The sequence below is a fragment of the Saccopteryx leptura genome, chromosome 5 (assembly GCF_036850995.1).
Source record: "Saccopteryx leptura isolate mSacLep1 chromosome 5, mSacLep1_pri_phased_curated, whole genome shotgun sequence".
NCBI classification, from domain to species: domain Eukaryota; kingdom Metazoa; phylum Chordata; class Mammalia; order Chiroptera; family Emballonuridae; genus Saccopteryx; species Saccopteryx leptura.
Window position 1 is genome coordinate 195,915,628 of NC_089507.1, and position 17,801 is coordinate 195,933,428.

The 17,801-nt window shown below is 43.4% G+C and overlaps 2 protein-coding genes across 8 annotated transcripts in view; one reads left to right on the forward strand and one right to left on the reverse strand.

Moving 5' to 3' along the window:
* RAB22A (RAB22A, member RAS oncogene family) overlaps positions 1 to 14,416 on the reverse strand; it is a 51,573-nt gene extending 37,157 nt beyond the window's left edge. The window contains exons 1-2 of one of the 2 annotated variants that reach the window (XM_066387372.1): positions 14,092 to 14,416; positions 13,171 to 13,250 (exon numbers count right to left, since the gene is read on the reverse strand). In XM_066387372.1, the coding sequence (XP_066243469.1) occupies positions 13,171 to 13,250; positions 14,092 to 14,127 (116 nt within the window). In that variant the 5' untranslated portion in view covers positions 14,128 to 14,416. The remainder of the gene's footprint in view (positions 1 to 13,170; positions 13,251 to 14,091) is intronic. The other variant, XM_066387371.1, reaches the window with a different exon arrangement.
* Positions 14,417 to 14,545: 129 nt separating this feature from the next.
* Positions 14,546 to 17,801, forward strand: part of LOC136406964 (serine/threonine-protein phosphatase 4 regulatory subunit 1-like) — a 73,719-nt gene continuing 70,463 nt past the window's right edge. For all 6 annotated transcript variants that reach the window (XR_010751748.1, XR_010751749.1, XM_066387373.1 and 3 more), the window contains exons 1-2: positions 14,546 to 14,575; positions 14,719 to 14,763. Coding sequence is in view for 4 of the 6 variants with exons in the window: in XM_066387373.1 (XP_066243470.1) it covers positions 14,569 to 14,575; positions 14,719 to 14,763 (52 nt within the window). In the remaining 2 variants the exon portion in view is untranslated. The remainder of the gene's footprint in view (positions 14,576 to 14,718; positions 14,764 to 17,801) is intronic.

Sequence of the window (17,801 nt, forward strand, 5' to 3'; positions counted from 1 at the left end):
TGTCTCTCTCTTCCCCTCCTGCAGCCAAGGCTCCATTGGAGCAAAGATGGCCCGGGCGCTGGGGATGGCTCTGTGGCCTCTGCCTCAGGCGCTAGAGTGGCTCTGGTCGCAACATGGCGACGCCCAGGATGGGCAGAGCATCGCCCCTTGGTGGGCGTGCCAGGTGGATCCCGGTCGGGCGCATGCGGGAGTCTGTCTGACTGTCTCTCCCCGTTTCCAGCTTCAGAAAAATGCAAAATAAATAAATAAATAAATAAACTAGCAGGACTGGATTTGGCTCCTGGGTTGCAGGGTTGTAGACTCTGACCTAGAGTCTCAAATTATTTATAATACTTAAATAAGCAATATTTGGAATGCAATAACACAAAAAATATGTATCCAAGGAGACAAGCCACTGTGACCAACGATCAAGATAAAAGACAATGAAGAGAAATGCAGGTGATCCAGGGAATGGATTATTTATCAGACATCTTTATTTTTAACTTTTATAAAAATTTTCACTTACACCCAAAAGTAGAATCCACTATTCAATTCCAATAATCATCTACTTTCCACTGTTTTTGTCATTAAAAGTGAACTTTAAAATAACTGTGCCTAATAAATTTAAGAAAGTAAAAATAACAATTTCAGCAGAGAAAAAGGAACTAAAACAAATACTGTCAGATATTCTACAACTTTAGAAAAATAATAAATGAAATCAAGAACTTAATGGATAGGTTTATAATCAGATCAGAATTACTTGAAAAAAAATGAGTAAAGAAATGAATGAAGGGCTAGAAGAAAATACCTAGACTGAAGCATGGGGAAAAAATGATGGAAAATACAGAAAAGTGTGAGATAAACAGAAAAAAAAGAAAAAATTCTAAACTATAAGTACCAGTAGTTTGAGAATGTGAGAGGAAAAAATAGAGCAAAAGCAATATTGATGAGCATTTTCCAACTTGTTCCAACTTGAATGTTCCAACGTGAACTACAGGTTTAAGCAATACTATGAGTCTAACAGGATAAATTCAATGAAAACCTCACCAACGCATTCAAAAGATGCTGAAATGCAAAGACAAAGAAATCTTGAAGGTAGAGGAAAAAATGACACATTAATATAAAGAGAGCAACATGACTGACATCTGACTTAATAAAAACAGATGAAACCAAATAAAATGAGTTATATATTTTCAAAGGCCTGAAAGACAGTAACTGAAAACCAAGAATTCTATATACAATCAAAATGGACCTCAAAAAATAGATTATGATCTGCCCAAATAGCTAAAATTAAAAACAACTGTTGATGAAGACGTGGAGCAAAGGGCCCTTTCACGTATTACTGATGGGGATGAAAAAGAATATGTAACCACTTTGGAAAAGTGGCTACTGCGGTAGCCAGTAGATTTAAAGGCATATTAGTATCCCAGATAGCCCTAAGGATCCTCACCTTTGCTACTTATGTCCTTGTGTAGCATCCTCCCATTGGGATTGACCACTGTAATCAATAGGCTATTATGGAAATGGCAGATGAGGTCATAAAAACACTGTGACTTACATTTTGGGTTCTCACAGATTACTAGATAAGAGGAAGATAGTTCCCAGGTTGTGAGGATGCTCAAGAGCCTTAACCAAACTAAGCTGCTCCTGAATTCCTGACCCACAAAAACTGAGAGAATACTTGTTCATGTAGTTTTTTTTTTGTTTTTTTTTTTGTGCGAGCGAGAGACAGGAAGGGAGAGAGATGAGAAGCACCAACTTGTAGTTGTGTCATTTTAGTTGTTCATTGATTGTTTCTCATATGTGCCTTGCCCGGGAGGCCCAAGCCGAGCCAGTGACCCCTTGGCTCAAGCCAGTAAATCAGCAATCTTTGGGTTCAAGCCAGTGACCCCGGGATCATGTTGATGATCCTGTGCTCAAGCCAGATGAGCCCACACTCAAGCCAGTGACCTGGGGTTTCAAACCTGGGACCTAAGGTTGATGCTCTGTCTACTGTGCCACTACCAGTCAGGCATGTAATTTTAAGTTAATTTGTTACATAATGTTAAATAACAAATATCCTTAACAACCGGAAATTCCACCCTCAGGTATATATATATGCAAGAGTAATGTGTATGTGTTCACAAAAAGAACTGTCTACAAATATTCATAGCAGCTTTATTCATAACAGTTCAAAACTGGACTCCATTTAAATGTTCATCAATAGGAGACTGGATAAACAAATCATGGTAAATTCACACAATGGAATACTAGTCAGCAATAAAAGGAACTATATAAGCAAAACATGGATGAATCTCAAAAACAGTATTTTGAGTAAAAGAAGGCAGCATAAATGCATACAAATGAATCCATTTATATCAAGTTTAAAATCACAGAAAGGTGAGTAGGTTGGTGAGGTGAGAGTGGATATACTAGCAAGGAAGCTTTCAGCGATAATGGAAATGTTTTTTATCTTGATGGCACTTAAACAAGTACAAGGTAAAAATTTATTGAACTACACTTTTTATTATATGTAAATAAAAGCTCAGTTATAAAAAGATGCTATTAAGACATTTTGAAACAGATAACTGAGCACCAAAAGAGTATGCTAAAAGAAATACAAAATAGCATTCTTCAGAATGAAGTAAATAATCCCAGATGAAAAGTCAGAAATGCTGGCAGAATATAAAGCAAGGGAAAGAATAAACATGTGGAGGAAAGTGACAGGAATGCTGACTGTATAACAATAATAAATGTCCTATGGGGTCTAAGTTACAAAATTAAAATACACTCAGTATAGAAGCATAAAAGGTAGGAAGCAGAGAAATTAGATTTGAGGTCCTTGCAGTGTTGGAACATAGTAAAAGTAATACTTTATATTAGACTTGAATAAGTCAAGAATGTAAAAGGTAATTTCTAGAGTAAACACTTAAAGAATAATAAAAGGATGTATAATTATGAAGATAACAAAGGGGAAACAGGTTATTACAAAAAAAAACAAAGTTCAATCCAAAAGAACAACAGGACAGATATAATTAAAAAGCAAAGTGTAAAATTATAGGTTTAAACATAAGAACATCTTTAATTATATTAAAAGTAAAACAATTAAATACTGAAATTAAAAGTTAAAGTTGGGGAATTATGAGTCTAATAATTGTGGTGCTAGCTTGTACTGAAAGAACTCTCACAGACTTGTCAAAGTAGAAACCCGTGCTACTGGCTGGGGAACAAGGTTAGGGCCACTATGTGGTTGGAAATGGAGAAGAGAGGTCCTCGAAAGGAAGATGCTGCAGAGTAGGAAGCTGCAAATCTATACATAAATTCCTCTCAAACCCATGGCCCACTCCTAAACCACACACACTCCAAGGAGCAACAGCAGGAGGGCTGGCCAAAGCTGAGCAGAGATTTTTAGCTGCTGTGAACTGCAGAAAAGAAAGAATTGGGAGTTTGAATTCTGCCAAGTTATGGGGGCCCAGTGAACACTCTGAAAACCAAGACAGGCCATACCTTCCCAGGAATAAGGATTTACAGGAAGGTTAGACAACACTCCAATAGAACCATTCTAACAAAATGTAAAAAGCAAGTTTCCACTTCAAGGTGGCTAGCCTATAATTTAACTTTCTACTAAAACAAAACCCAACACTCCTCAGTAGAAGATAAGAGAATCTAAAACCTCTGCAATTTATTTTCTGCAGTGTCCAGTATACAATAAAAAATTACTAGGTAGCAAAAATAAGTGACCCAAGGTCAAGAGAAAAAAGAGTAAATAGCAACAGATCCTAAGCTAATCCAGATGTTGGCATTAGCAGAAATGTAGTTTAAAGATGACTCCTATAAATATGATTCGGACTTAGAGCAAAAGAGCCATATTGAGTGAACAGATGGGGAACCTAAGCATATAAAATATAAAAAAAACCACATCAAATGTAAATTCTAGAATTAAGGACAATATCTGAAGAAAGAAAAATAAGTAGATGTATGTGTTGAGCAGACAGTAGAAGAAGGGAACAACCAAACTTAAAGACAGAACAATAGAAATAATGTGATCCTAAGAATTGAGAGAAAAAGATAAAAAGAAAAACACCCAGGCCTCAGCCACCTGAGATAGTATCTAACAGTTTAACATGTGTGAAATTGTAATCTCATAGGAAAAGCAAGAAAATAAGGTAGACAAACAATTTTAAGAAATAATAGCTGACAATCTTCCAAATAACAGAATTTCTGATCCAAGAAACTCAGTGAACCTAGAGTAAGTATTACAGTAAATTGCTGAAAACAAAAGATAAAGAGCAGATCTTAAAAGCAGCCAGATAACTGAAAGATACATTACATATATGCTAAGGATGATGACAGGCCACTCAACAGAAACCACAATACAGAAAAATTAATTTGAGATGGCTCAAGAGCTAAATGCAAAGCTAAAACTATGAAGAACACATAGGAGAATATCTTTGAGACCTTAGGGCAGGCTGAGCTTACTTAGAGAAGACCAAAAAGGTATAAACCAAAAAAGACAAAATTGATAACATGGACTTCATTAAAATGAAAGCTCTTCTTCAAGGAAGACATCACTAAGAAAATAAAAAGGCAAGCCACAAATGGAAGAAAACATTCACAATAAATATTCCTGGCAAAAGAGTTGTTTTGTAATATATAAAGAATTAGAACAAATCTATAAGAAATAAGGCAAAAACCTCAAATAAAAGTAAGTGAAAGACTTGAATAGTGACTTCATAAAAGATATAGTAATGACAAAAAGGTCCATGCAAAAATGCTTAATATTATTAGACATCTGGGAAATGCAGATTAAAAGCCTAACAAGATACCATTTTATACCCACTAGGATAACTAAAGTGAAAAATACAAATACTGGTGAGGATGTAGAATGACTAGAATTCTATACATTGCTGGTGGGAGGGAAAATGATACAATTGCTTTGGACAACTGTTTGGCAACTTCTTATTAAGTTAGTTATATATACACCTTCTCAGGAACTAGAAATTCTACTACTAGTTATTTTACTCAAAGGAAATGAATGCCTACATCTACAAAAAGTTATAAAAGAATTTTCACAGCATCTATGTTCATAATAGTCAAAAGTGGAAAACCTCAGGAGAATGAACAAACCACTTATCTATTCATATATGAGAATATTACTAACCAATTTTTTAAAAAAAGGCCTATGCTACATGCAACACCATGGCTGACTCTCTAAAACACTGTTTAATGGTGCAGAAATCAAATACCAAAGAGTACATTCTGTAATATTTCATTTATGTGAAATTCAACGACGAATTAATCTATATGGACCCAGATCACCACAGTGGTTGCTTATGGGGTATGGGATTCACACAAAGAACACTCTGAGGTGATGGGAATTTCTGGTGATGGTTATATGGAGTATACTTTATCAAAATCATATCATAAGTTGCTTACAAGACCTACCTAAATTATAAAGATACAAAAAGGTTAAAAACAAAAGTATAAGAAAAAGACACCATTCAAATACTGACCAATGTTAATAGTGACTTTATATTAATAACAAATTAGACTGTGCCTGACCAGGCGGTGGTGCAGTGGATAGAGCATCAGACTGGGATGCGGAGGACCCAGGTTCAAACTCCAAGGTCGCTGGCTTGAGCGTGGGCTCACCAGTTTGAGTGTGGGATCATAGACATGACCCTGTGGTCGCTGGCTTGAGCCCAAAGTCACTGGTTTGAGCAAGGGGTCAATCACTCTCCTGCAGCCTCCCGGTCAAGGCACATATGAGAAAGCAATCAATGAACAACTAAGGTGCCACAACAGAGAATTGTGCTTCTTATATCTCTCCCTTCCTGTCTGTCTGTCCCTATTGATCCCTCTTTCTGACTCTGTCTCTGTCAAAAACAAACAAAAAAAACCAAACTAGACTTCAAGGTAAAACGCATTCTTAGAGCTAAAGGGCACAACTTAGACTGTTTGAAGGTTTGCATTATCAGTAAGACATAAAATTCTAAATTTGGAGATACTTAATGTAGCTAGCAAAATTGATAAAGCAAAACTGAGAATAAAAAGCATTGGGCCCGGCATGCGGAAGTCCCAGGTTTGATTCCTGATCAGGGCACACATGAAAAGCGACCATCTGCTTCTCTTCCCCTCCTTCTCCTGCTTCTGTCTCTTCTCTCACAGCCAGTGGGTCGATTGGTCTGAGCATCAGCCTCAGGCACTGAGGATAGCTCAGCTGATTAGAGCATTGGCCCTAGACAAGGGTTGTCGGGTGGATCCTGGTCAAGTCACATGCAGGAGGAGTCTGTCTCTCTATTTCCCCTCCTCTCACTTAAAAGAAAATAAAAGTGAGCCAAAATAAGTAAAGAAAGAGAAAAAAACCCCCATGAAGATAAACAAAAAAACCCATTAAAATAGAACACTGAGAAATAGTAATAAAGTAGAAAACTGGTTGAGAAGATCATTAAAATTGATTAATTTATAGCTGAAAGACCCTAAAGGCATTAAAAGGCTAACAGAGGAATATTATAAATAGCTTTACTTCAATATATTAAGAAAAACACATAAATACAAAGGATAAGTTCCCTAAAAACACCAACTACTAAAGCAAACTCAGGAAGAAATAAATAGGCCTATATCTATTAAAGAAATTGAATCTGTAGTTAAAATTTTTCTGAAGAAAACCCCTGCTCAGATGGCTTCATTGGTGTATTGTACCAAATCTATAAGGGAGTAACAATTCCAATTCTACATAAACACTTCCAAAAAAATAGAGAAGAGGAAACACTACCCATCTTCTTTTATGAGGCCTGATACTAAATCTAAAGAAATATATTAAGAAACAACAGCTCAATCTCCATAATGAAAATGGAGGGAAAATCCTTGGCAAAATTTTAGTAAATCAAATACAATAATGTATTAAAATAATAACAACCAAGTGAGATTTATCCTAGGAATGCAACAGTGGTTTAATATTTTAGTATTGATGATTGTAATTCACAATTTTAAGGCTAAAAAAGAAAAAGCATAAGAACAGTAAATTCAAAAGATATAAAAAAATAAAGAATAAAAAACCCCCTACCTGACAGAATTCAACACAATTCTTGATAAAAAACCAAAACTCATTGTTTTAGGGATACACAAGAACATTTGCCACCTAATAGTGGGTATATAAAAAACTTAGAGCTTAGCCATCCCACTTCATGATAAATGACTGAATGCTGAATGGTAGCATAGGAAAACACAGTAGTTGCCTCCTCCCACGACCACATCAAATTTATAACTAAACTACAGAACCCTCATTCAGAATTGCTTAAAATTGAGCTGAATGGAAGTCCTACAACTAGAGAATTAAAGAAGCTGGAAGAAGAAGAAAGAAGAAGGAAGAAAGAAGGAGGAAGGAAGAGGGAGGAAGGAAGGAAGGAAGAGGAAGGAGGAAGGAAGAGGAAGGAGGAAGGAAGAAGGAAGGAAGAAGGAAGAAGGAAGGAAGAAGGAAGAAGGAAGGAAGAAGGAAGAAGGAAGAAGAAGGAAGGAAGAAGAAGGAAGAAGAAAAAGAAGAAAGAAAGAAAGAAAGAAAGAAAGAAAGAAAGAAAGAAAGAAAGAAAGAAAGAAAGAAAGAGAGGAAGCCGCCACCACTGCCACCACGTCAAGACTGGTAGGAGGGACAGAGACATGGAAGAGGCTGGTCGCACAATCAAGTGTGGTAGATAAGGCCCTGGCCAGATGGCTCAGTGGTAGAGCGTCGGCCTAGCGTGCAGGAGTCCCGGGTTCAATTCCCGGCCAGGGCACACAGGAGAAGCGCCCATCTGCTTCTCCACCCCTCCCCCTCTCCTTCCTCTCTGTCTCTCTCTTCCTCTCCCGCAGCCAAGGCTCCATTGGAGCAAAGTTGGCCCAGGCGCTGGGGATGGCTCTATGGCCTCTGCCACAGGTGCTAGAATGGCTCTGGTTGCAACAGAGCATCGCCCCCTGGTGGGCATGCCGGGTAGATCCTGGTCAGGCGCATGTGGGAGTCTGTCTGACTGCCTCCCAGTTTCCAACTTCAGAAAAATACACACACACACACAAAAAAGTGTGGTAGATAAAAATTGGGAGGAAAAGCTTGGCTGTTGAGGTCCCCTCTGAGGAACGAGGGATCCTAGCCCCATACCAGGTTCCTGAGCCCAGGGTTCTAGTGCCAGGAAGAGAAGTCGTTGCAACTTCTGGCTGAAAAAACCAGCAAAATTTGAGGCTTAGGAAGACGGAGGCCTGTGGGAGCCCCAGGCAGCTCCTCCTAAAAGGCCTATGCACATGGACTTACTCTGACTCACTCCCTCTGAACTCTAGTGCTGGGGTAGCAGCTTACAAGGTACTAGAGACATTCAGGGAGAAACTAAATTGTCCAGCATCAAGGCCACAGCTGAAGGGACAGCTTTCTCTCAGACAGAAGTGCTGGCAGAGGCCATCGTTCCACAGATGAGCTGGCAGGTGGGAACCATATCTAAATCTCCATCAACCTGGTTTACCTATTACCCTGCCCTGGTAATTCCTTGAGGCCCTGCTCCATTCAACTTTCTGGACCATTCAAGCTGTTTCCAGTGGCTTTTCCATACAATAACCTGTGTCTTAGATGATGCTTTAGATTTTCCTAAAATCTCTCAAACAAGCAACATCTGGCCTCAGCATGTCCCATATCTTTCACTAAGTGGCCCCAGGTCAGGCACTAGCAGCAGCTGGCCTTGCTTCTCAACTTGGCCTTGCCTGGATACCTCCAAGCTCAGCACAGGTAGAAGCCATCTACGAATTGCTTTCTACCTCATACCAAGTGGCTCTAGGCAGAACACAGGTGGTGGCTGAGGCTGGCCTGCACCTCCCAGGAGGCCCCAGAGCCAGCATACTCAGTGGAAAGCTTCACACCACATCAAAACACCACCATCCAACGCCCTTCACAAAATCAAGGGGCAGACTCAATGGGCACCAGAACTCCACTGAAGTTAAGTCCTGCTCTGTGGGGTGGCCCCTCCAAGGTGGTCAGAGGTCAGTGGTCAGAGCCAGTACTTATAGCTGACTGGTCTGGGGATAAATTCCTCCCACTGACGTGCCAACAGTAATCAAGGCTCAACTATAAGAGGAGGGTGTACATATCCTGCACTGGGGATGCACCTCAAGGGCCCAGCTTGGTGATCAGGGAGGCTGTGCCACTGAACCTTACAGAACACCTACTATATTAGGGCACTCTACCAAGCCTGAGAGACGTAGCAGCTCTACCTAATACACAGAAACACACACAGAGAGGCTGCCAAAAAGAACAGACAAAGAAAGAAACATGTCCCAAATGAAAGAACAGAACAAAATCCCAGAAAAAGAACTAAACAAAATAGAGACAAGCAATCTACTAGATGCAGAGTTCAAAACACTGGTTATAGGATACTCAATGAAAAAGTGAGAAGATCAACATCTTTAAAAAAAGGACCAGAAAGAAATGAAAAATACACTAACTGAAATAGAGAATATTTTATAGGAAATCAACAGTAGAGTAGATGCAGCAGAGAATCAAATGAGAGATTTGGAATTTAAGGGAGGAAAAAACACACAATCAAAACAGCTAAAAGAAAAGATCTCCCCAAAAAGGGAGGATAGTGTAAGGAGCGTCTGGGACAACCTCAAGCACACCAATATTTGCATCATGGGGGTGCTGGAAGGGGAAGAAAGAGAGCAAAAAATTGAAGCCTATTTGAAAAAATAATGACAGAAAATATCCCTAAGTTGGAAATAGACCAAGTCCAGAAAGTGTAGAGAGTTCCAAACAAGAAAAACCCAAAGAGGCCCACATCAAGTGACATCATAAGTAAAATATGAAAGGTTAAAGATAAAGAGAGAATCTTAAAAGTTGCATGAGAAAAGCAGTTAGTTACCTACAAGGAAGTTCCCATAAGACTGTTAGCTGATTTCTCAACAGAAACTTTGTAGGCCAGAAGGGATTGTCAAGAAATATTCAAAGTGACAAAACACAAGACCCAAGATTACTCTATCCAACAAAGCTATCATTTAGAATTGAAGGATAGAGTCTAACAGATAAGAAAAAGCTAAAGAAGTTCATCACCACCAAACCAGTACTATATAAAACATTAAAGGGTCTCTAAAAGAAAAATAGGGGTCTGACCAGGTGGTGGAGCAGTGGATAGAGCCTCGAACTGGAACATAGAGGACCCAGGTTCGAAACCCCAAGGTCGCCGGCTTGAGTGCAGGCTCATCCAGCTTGAGCATGGGCTCACGAGCTTGAGCTCAGGATCATTAGCTTGAGCATGAGATCACAGACATGACACCATGGTCACTGGCTTGAAGTTTAAGGTCGCTGGCTTGAGCAAGGGGTCACTTGCTCTGCTGTACCCTCCAGTCAAGGCACATATGAGAAAGCAATCAAGAACTAAGGAGCCGCAAGGAAGAATTGATGCTTCTCATCTCTCGCCCTTCCTATCTATCTGTTCCTATCTGTCCCTTTCTCTCTGTCTCTGTCTCACACACACACACAAAAAATGTGAACAATAAAATGGCAATAAATACCTATCAATAAATGAATCTAAAAAACAAGTGAACAAGCAGAACAGAAACAGACTCAGATACAGAAAACATTTTGACAAGGAAGGAGTTGGGGAAATGAGTGAAAAAGGTGAAGCGATTAAGTGATGCAGGACCAGAGGAGGTATCGATCTGAGTTCTGCAGGGCACAAGGTTCAGATCATGGGTTGGAAATACAGGCCTAGCCCTAAAGAGAAAGGCTAGAGAAGTTGACTTTAAGTCTAACTACAGAGGTGGAGCTAAGCTGTGGGAGGGGATGAGAGCAGGACATAGCTTGGGAAAGACCACCATGTACAAAATAAGTAGAAAGAGAAGCAAGAAAGAACAGTGAGGAGGCATGGTCACAGACACAGGGAGAGAACTAGGGAAGACACAGCAGCTTCACTCTAAGACATCCTGTGATATAGGAGCCTCTCTTCATCTTCAGGGCCTGGCCCTGGGGCCTCCTGGCCACCTCTCCAACATGTCCTGTCCCCCATGCTAGTCAATGCCCTCAACACTATCTAGTTAACTTCTACTCTTCATTAACTTTTTTCCCTTAAACTTTTCTTGTAAAGTATAATCGACTCTTCTTGCAATATTTATACATCAAGGCTTCCCAAGTTCTGGACACATTCACTGTTCCCCTTAGGCATCAGTCATTCCCTTAGGCCTAGGTCAGGCAGGCCCCTTACACGCTCTCACTTCACACTTCTTTGTAGCACAGAAAATGGTCTGCTTAATTACTTCCTGCACAGTTATAGACTATGTCTCTCTTTATAGGTCAGGTCCAACTTTTCCTGAAAAGTGCCAAACAGTAAATATTTTCAGCTTCGTGGGCCATAGGGTCTTAGTTATGACTATTCAACTCTGCCACTGTAGCCCCAAAGCAGTGGAGAGAATATGTGAGTAGATGTGTGTGACTGTGTTTCAATAAAACTTTATTTTCAAAGAACAATAGGTGGGCCAAAGGACCATAGTTTGTTGACCCCGGGTCTAAACCACCAGTAGCCTGTCTAGCATCTGGCATATGGTACGCACTCAATGAGTGAATAAAGGAAGGGGAAAAAAGCCATTCGTTTGGCAGTTAGTTGAAAACAGGTACTCAGGGAAGGTGGTTTTAGTGGAAAGGTGGGGGTGGAAATGAGACAACAGTGGTTTGAGGAGTGAGCAGCAGTTGAGGAAGTAGTAACTTTTCTTTCAAAAGCTTCACAATTTGAGTGGCGGCTTGGGGGCTGAAACTGTTTCATGGAGTGGGTACATTAGAATCATGTTTGCATGCCTTAACAAGAAGGCAGGGCTGAGGAAGAGGACACTGCTGAAGGGGGGGTTCCAGGGCTCAGGTACGTGTGGTGTTGGTCATAAAGGAGGAAGACGCTGGCTGAGGAAACAAGAGGAGGTAGAAGGAAATAAGGAGAAAAGCCTTGTAATCCTCTTTCCTGTGAAGTGTGAGCCAAGACCACCTGGTGAGGAGAGCAGGATCTAGGACAGCGGTTCTCAACCTGTGGGTCGCGACCCCGGCGGGGGTCGACCGATCAAAACACAGGGGTCGCCTAAAGCCATCGGAAAATTCATATTTATTATACATTTTTAAATAAAAATCTAGGACATTAGGAATCCCAGCATGGCCTTAGACTGGGAGGACTGGCGAACAGGGAGGTGTGGAGGCCCAGAACAGGGCTTCAGGCCACACAACTGCCAGGAACACACCCTTCCCTTCTCCATCCTATCTGAGGGAGCACTTGGGTACTTCAGAGCTGTGCCTTCACCTAAGAGGTGTCAGCTGTGTCATTCACCGAGTCACTAGCACCACCTTCTATCATTTCCGGTAGTCACTTCATTTTCCCATGCAGGTAACAACAGGCAGGCCCTGAGGGGGATGAAGTCATGCTTTAAGCACGTGGTCATACCCAGTTCTTTTCTGAAGGATATGGAAAGGTGTTTGAATTTTGGAAAGTTAGTGGTGATTTAATCTCTAGGCCTTCAAATGTGTATGTATATGCAGTAAGATATTTCTCTATGAGGCAGAATAGACTTTCTCTTTAAATGGAAGAAACCATGTAATTGGGGGATTGTAATAGTATAGGGTCTAACATATATTAAAATCTATAAAATACAACTCAGAAAAATATTAATATTGTGATATTTAAATATCCTGAAAAGTTTTCTCTGAGTCAGAAACATACTGCCAATCAATGTCACTTCTCCAAAGAACCACACAACCTAAAAAAAAAAAAAAGTCTTATAGTCCAACATTCATTTATTAATTCATTATCACTATTAGAGCAGGGGTGTGTGAGAAGGGCTCAGGCCCCATTGTCCTACTTCTCAGGAAGAATGAAAACAATCTAAATATCTTTCCATTGACAGGCCTATGAAAACAGTATCCAGACCTGTTTTCATCTGCGTATTTCAAGAGGTAACTATTGTTGACTTAAGAGTTTGAAGGTTCCATGTATAGTCTAGACTTTAATTCATATGTCCATTTTGAAGTTTTCACTCCTCACAAAATCAAAAGACAATTTTTCTAAAAACGCAGCAATCCTTCCGAGTCTTTCCGCAGACGACGGGAGCCCATGTCTCCAAATTCACAAGCCTGTACGAGGGCGAGGCCTAACCCTGCAACACACTTGGCATTCGGAGGAACTTCCAATACACCGTGAGAGGTACATTCGATAAAACCTAATCTCTTACCCGATAGTTGGGTTGATGTTCGGGTCGAAGCTGTCTTCCACGAACCGCCACACAATACTTGATTTACCCACACCTGTGTCCTGAAAGCGAACAGAGGGCTGAGTCAGGCGGCCTACTGGAAAACTACCTGGGGGGCTTTGAGTTCAGGACTTTAAAAAACTCATCTTGGGAACATTTTACAAGTTAAGGGACATAAAAGGGTCCCCCCCCCCCTAAAGATTCAGAGGGAGTGATGAGATTTCAAATGCATTGCAGGAGAGAAGTTCTCCTGTTGTTTAAAAGAGACTCTCACACCTTTCGGAAGCCCCGAAGTTTCTGCTCCATCTGCACGGTGGCTTTGCAACTGTATAAACTATTGAGTTACTGCTGGGCTGTCCCTGATGGGTCCCAGCCCGCCCCCCGCCCCCGTCCGGGAGGGGAAGCCTAGTCCCGGGACCCCCTTGGGTCTCGGGCGGGAGCCCCCCCAGGAAGCCCACTCCGAAATGGCCCCGCTGCCCTGACAAGAGGAAGCGGCCGCTTCGGACACTTGAGGTTTCCTGACTTGACCGTCCCCCCAGGAAAGACACCCTGAAAAGGGTCAGGGTGGGTCCACAAGTTCAAAAACTCCAACCAAGCGGCGAAGGAGCCTCGCGCTGCGGGGAGAACCCAGGGACCCGGTACTCGTTTTACTTTGGGAGACTTGGCCCACACTCTCCAGCGCCCTGGGAGAAACTATTTAACAGCTGCTCAGCACCGGAATGCCAGGGGGCAGGAGGGCTCTCCACCCTTCGGGGGGCGGGAAACGGCCTCCGGCTCCAAGAGGGACAGGGGGAGGGTCCGGGCAGGTAGGGGCGTCCCGCGCGGGGACTTGGGTAGGGACAGCGGGACGTGGGCACGCCTGGTCCCCTCCCGCGGCCCTCCCGGCCCACCCGCTGCACTCACCCCCAGCAGACACACTTTGAGCTCCCTCAGCGCCATGGCCCGGGAGCCTGGGCGCGGGCCTGCCGCCGCCCTAAGTTGAGGAGGGACAGGCCAGGCCCAGCACGGGCATTCCCCGGCGCCGCCGCCGCACGGCCCAGCCCCGGCCGCGGGGCGCGCAGAGACGGCGGCCTCCCGTTCGCCGGCCCTCAGCTGGGCCCGTCCGCCGCCAGGAACGCGGAACCCGCCTCAGCAGCCGGGACAGTACGGCTACCTCCCGGGCGCCGTCGCCGCCGCCGCCATCTTGGGACGCCGCCGGCCGGGTCACCTGACCTCCCCGCCCACCTCGGCAGCCACCTTCGCCGCGAGGGCGGGGCCCGGCCGGCGCCGAAGGGCTCGTGGGGAGGTGCGGCTCGGGGGCGGGGCCGGCTGCAAGGGGCGGGACCAAGAAGCCCCTAGGCCCCGCCCCGCACTAGACCACGCCTCCAGGCCCATCCCAAGATGGCGGGTAAGTGGGGTCGGTTTTCGGGGGCGTCGTGATGGCCCCTTCCTCCCTAGCGGCGACCACCCAACGAGGCCTGGGGCTTCCCGCCAACCGCTGAGCCCTCCAGCCGCAGCCCCTTTGTAACTCCTCTGTCTCTTGGTTTTCAGAGATCCCCCTGTACTTTGTGGACTTGCAGGATGACTTAGACGATTGTAAGTAACAGTTGGGGCGCCCCCCTCCCTCCCTGAGAGCGTCTCTCAGAATTTGGGGTACGTGGGGTGCTACAGGCCCGGCCCTGCTTTTTGGGACCAGAGAAACAGGACCCCTAACTGTTTTGAACCACTTGTGGTGGTCCCTCTTCTCTGGGCGGGACGGCCGAGGATGGGGAGCCCTACCCTCCAGGGGATAAAAGTTTGGAAGTTTGGTTGTTGAGAAACTTCTGACTTCCTGTCACTTTCTCTTCCTTCTCCTCCTCCTCTACCTCCTGCGGCGACGCCCGGGAGGGGCGGGAGGAGGCGGGCCACCTTGGGGGCGGGGTCTCCACTTTCTCCCTGAGACTTCAGAGTGCTGGGGAGCTGAGGGGGTGCCGCTCTCTGCGGGGCCTTCTAGAATTGCACAGAATTCTCGTGTCCTGGGACACAAACCCAGCTCCATCTCTTGTCTCAGGATGCTCCTTGGAGCCCGCATTTCTCGGTGGGTCTCCTTCATTTATCCCTACCTGTCCTCTCCTTTCCTTTTGTTATCCATTTAAGGACTGATGGCTGGGGGAGATGGCATCTTGGAAGTGCAACTGCGCATTTGTAACAGATAAAGCTTTCCTTTCCATTCAGCAAACGTTCCTTGAGCACCTAGTTGTTCTGGACCTATATAGATGAATCAGAATCAGGCAGAGTTCTCAGGGAACTCGCTGTCCAGGGAGAGAGCAGACCTGTCAACAGAAAATTGCTTTTTCCCCCGGAGGCTCACTGGTGAAGGGGACCTGTGCAGATGACCAGAATAGCAAACATTATTTTTTTTTTTTTTTTACAGAGACAGAGAGAGAGTCAGAGAGAGGGATGAGAAGCATCAATCATCAGTTTTTTGTTGTGACACCTTAGTTGTTCATTGATTGCTTTCTCATATGTGCCTTGACTGTGGGCCTTCAGCAAACCGAGTAACCCCTTGCTCAAGCCAGCGACCTTGGGTCCAAGCTGGTGAGCTTTTTTGCTCAAACCAGATGAGCCCGCACTCAAGCTGGCGACCTCGGGGTCTTGAACCTGGGTTCTCCGCATCCCAGACTGATGCTCTATCCACTGCGTCACTGCATGGTTAGGCGCAAACATTAATTGAAGTTTCACTATGTTCTTCCCTTCCCCATATGCAGGTTTCCTGATAAGAGTTGGTATTTATTGAAAACTTACCACAGGTCTGGTATAGTTTTTTTTTTGTTTTTTTTAACTTTTCTATAACGAGGAATGGGGGGAGGGAGAGAGAAGCATCAACTCGTGGCTCCACTTAGTTGATCCATTTGTTGTACACTCATTGGTTGCTTCTTCTTCGTGCTCTGACAGAGGATCTAGCCAGTGACTTTGGTGCCCTGGGACATGGCTTTATCCACTGAGGTATTCGGCCAGGGCCAGGTGAGGCATAGTTTTAAACTGTTTATACACATTATCTTTTAAAGAGGGAGACAACCTTATAAAAGTAGAATGGTACTTGAAGGGCCATGGTTAGGACTACAGGTTCCTGAGTCTGATGGCTAGAGTGTAAAGTGCCTCAGTGGCCTCATCTGTAAAATAAGCATAATAGTGGTTCAGAAAGGCTTTGTGAAGGTTAAATTAGTAAAAAGTTTAGTGTGAAGCCTTGTGTGTAAGCAACACTTGTTAATATTAGCTGCCGTTATTACTGTCATGAATGTAATTGTTACCATATTTATTTAACACCGTTGACCCAGGTACAGTGTAGGTCCCGGGTTTACTGAGTTGAATATTTCAGCCGATGGGCATCCTTGAAAGGAAGGAATGAAGCATTTATACTGATAAATGACAGTTATCATAGTTAAGGCACTTCTTATTCATAAATGTGATGTTTCTTCTGGCTAGGAAAGCTGATTTCTGGTTGTTTAGTTATCTGCCAAATCACACCAAAACATAGTAGCTTAAACCAGCATCGTTTTATTTCTAACAGTTAAGGGGTTTGACTGGGTGATATAGGGGTTTCCTTTGTTTCAGTTGAATGCTGAGGAGGTGAGAAGGTTCACATTGGCTTCACTCCCATGGCTGTGGGCCAGGAGATCTGCCAGGACTGTTGGCACCTGGAGGTGCCCTTTTCAGTTAGCTATGGTGGGCTTTTCAAAGCATGGCGGCTGCAGGCCACTGGACCTCTTTCCTGGTAGCTAGCTTCCTTTAGTCTTTTTTTTTAATAACATTTTTTATAAAGATTTTATTTATTCATTATAGAGAGAGGGGAGAGAGAGAGAGAGAGAGAAGGGGGGAGGAGCAGAAAGCATCAACTCCCATATGTGCCTTAACCAGGCAAGCCCAGGGTTTTGAACCGGTGACCTCAGTGTTTCCAGGTTGACACTTTATCCACTGCGCCACCACAGGTCAGGCAAGTCTTTTTTTGTATATGTGCTATATACAAGAAAGCAAGTAAGATGTGGTATAGGAAAACATTATTATGATTTTACTTTGGCCCTGTTTCAACAAATATTGGGTTTTGGAGATTTGTAATAGAGATGGCCTTAAAATACTGTTTAGCAGACTGCTGAAGACTTGCCCCAGAAAGGAAGGAAACCACTGTTTATGGTTCTGAACATACTCATGCACTGAGTAGGGCAGCTCTGGGAGCCTCCTGAGGCTTCCTGTTTGAGCAGGAGTGTGGACTGTGGGGTGCTGTACCTTATAATCTTATAATTTCTCTAATAGCCATAAAAGGGGGACCTGTCCCCCCCAGTAATTTATGCTGCCCTGGGTCCCACCTTTACACCTTACTGTGGTGGTATCTGAGAGGCATTATCCTGCCATGATTGACAGCAGGAACCCTGAGGTCCTGTGACCCACTTCCTGGCATTAGTTGTGTTAGGTTAGGCAGGTCACTCACTCTGTTCAGTTTCTTCGCCTGGAAAATGACATGAGGAGAGGAGATGACTAGGTGACTAGGAGAAGAGTAGATGAGCTAGTACACAGAAAACATAGTAGCCCAGTGCCTGGCATAGTGAGTATTATATCCAATGATTTTATTATTATTTTAGTCATCATTATTGATAGGC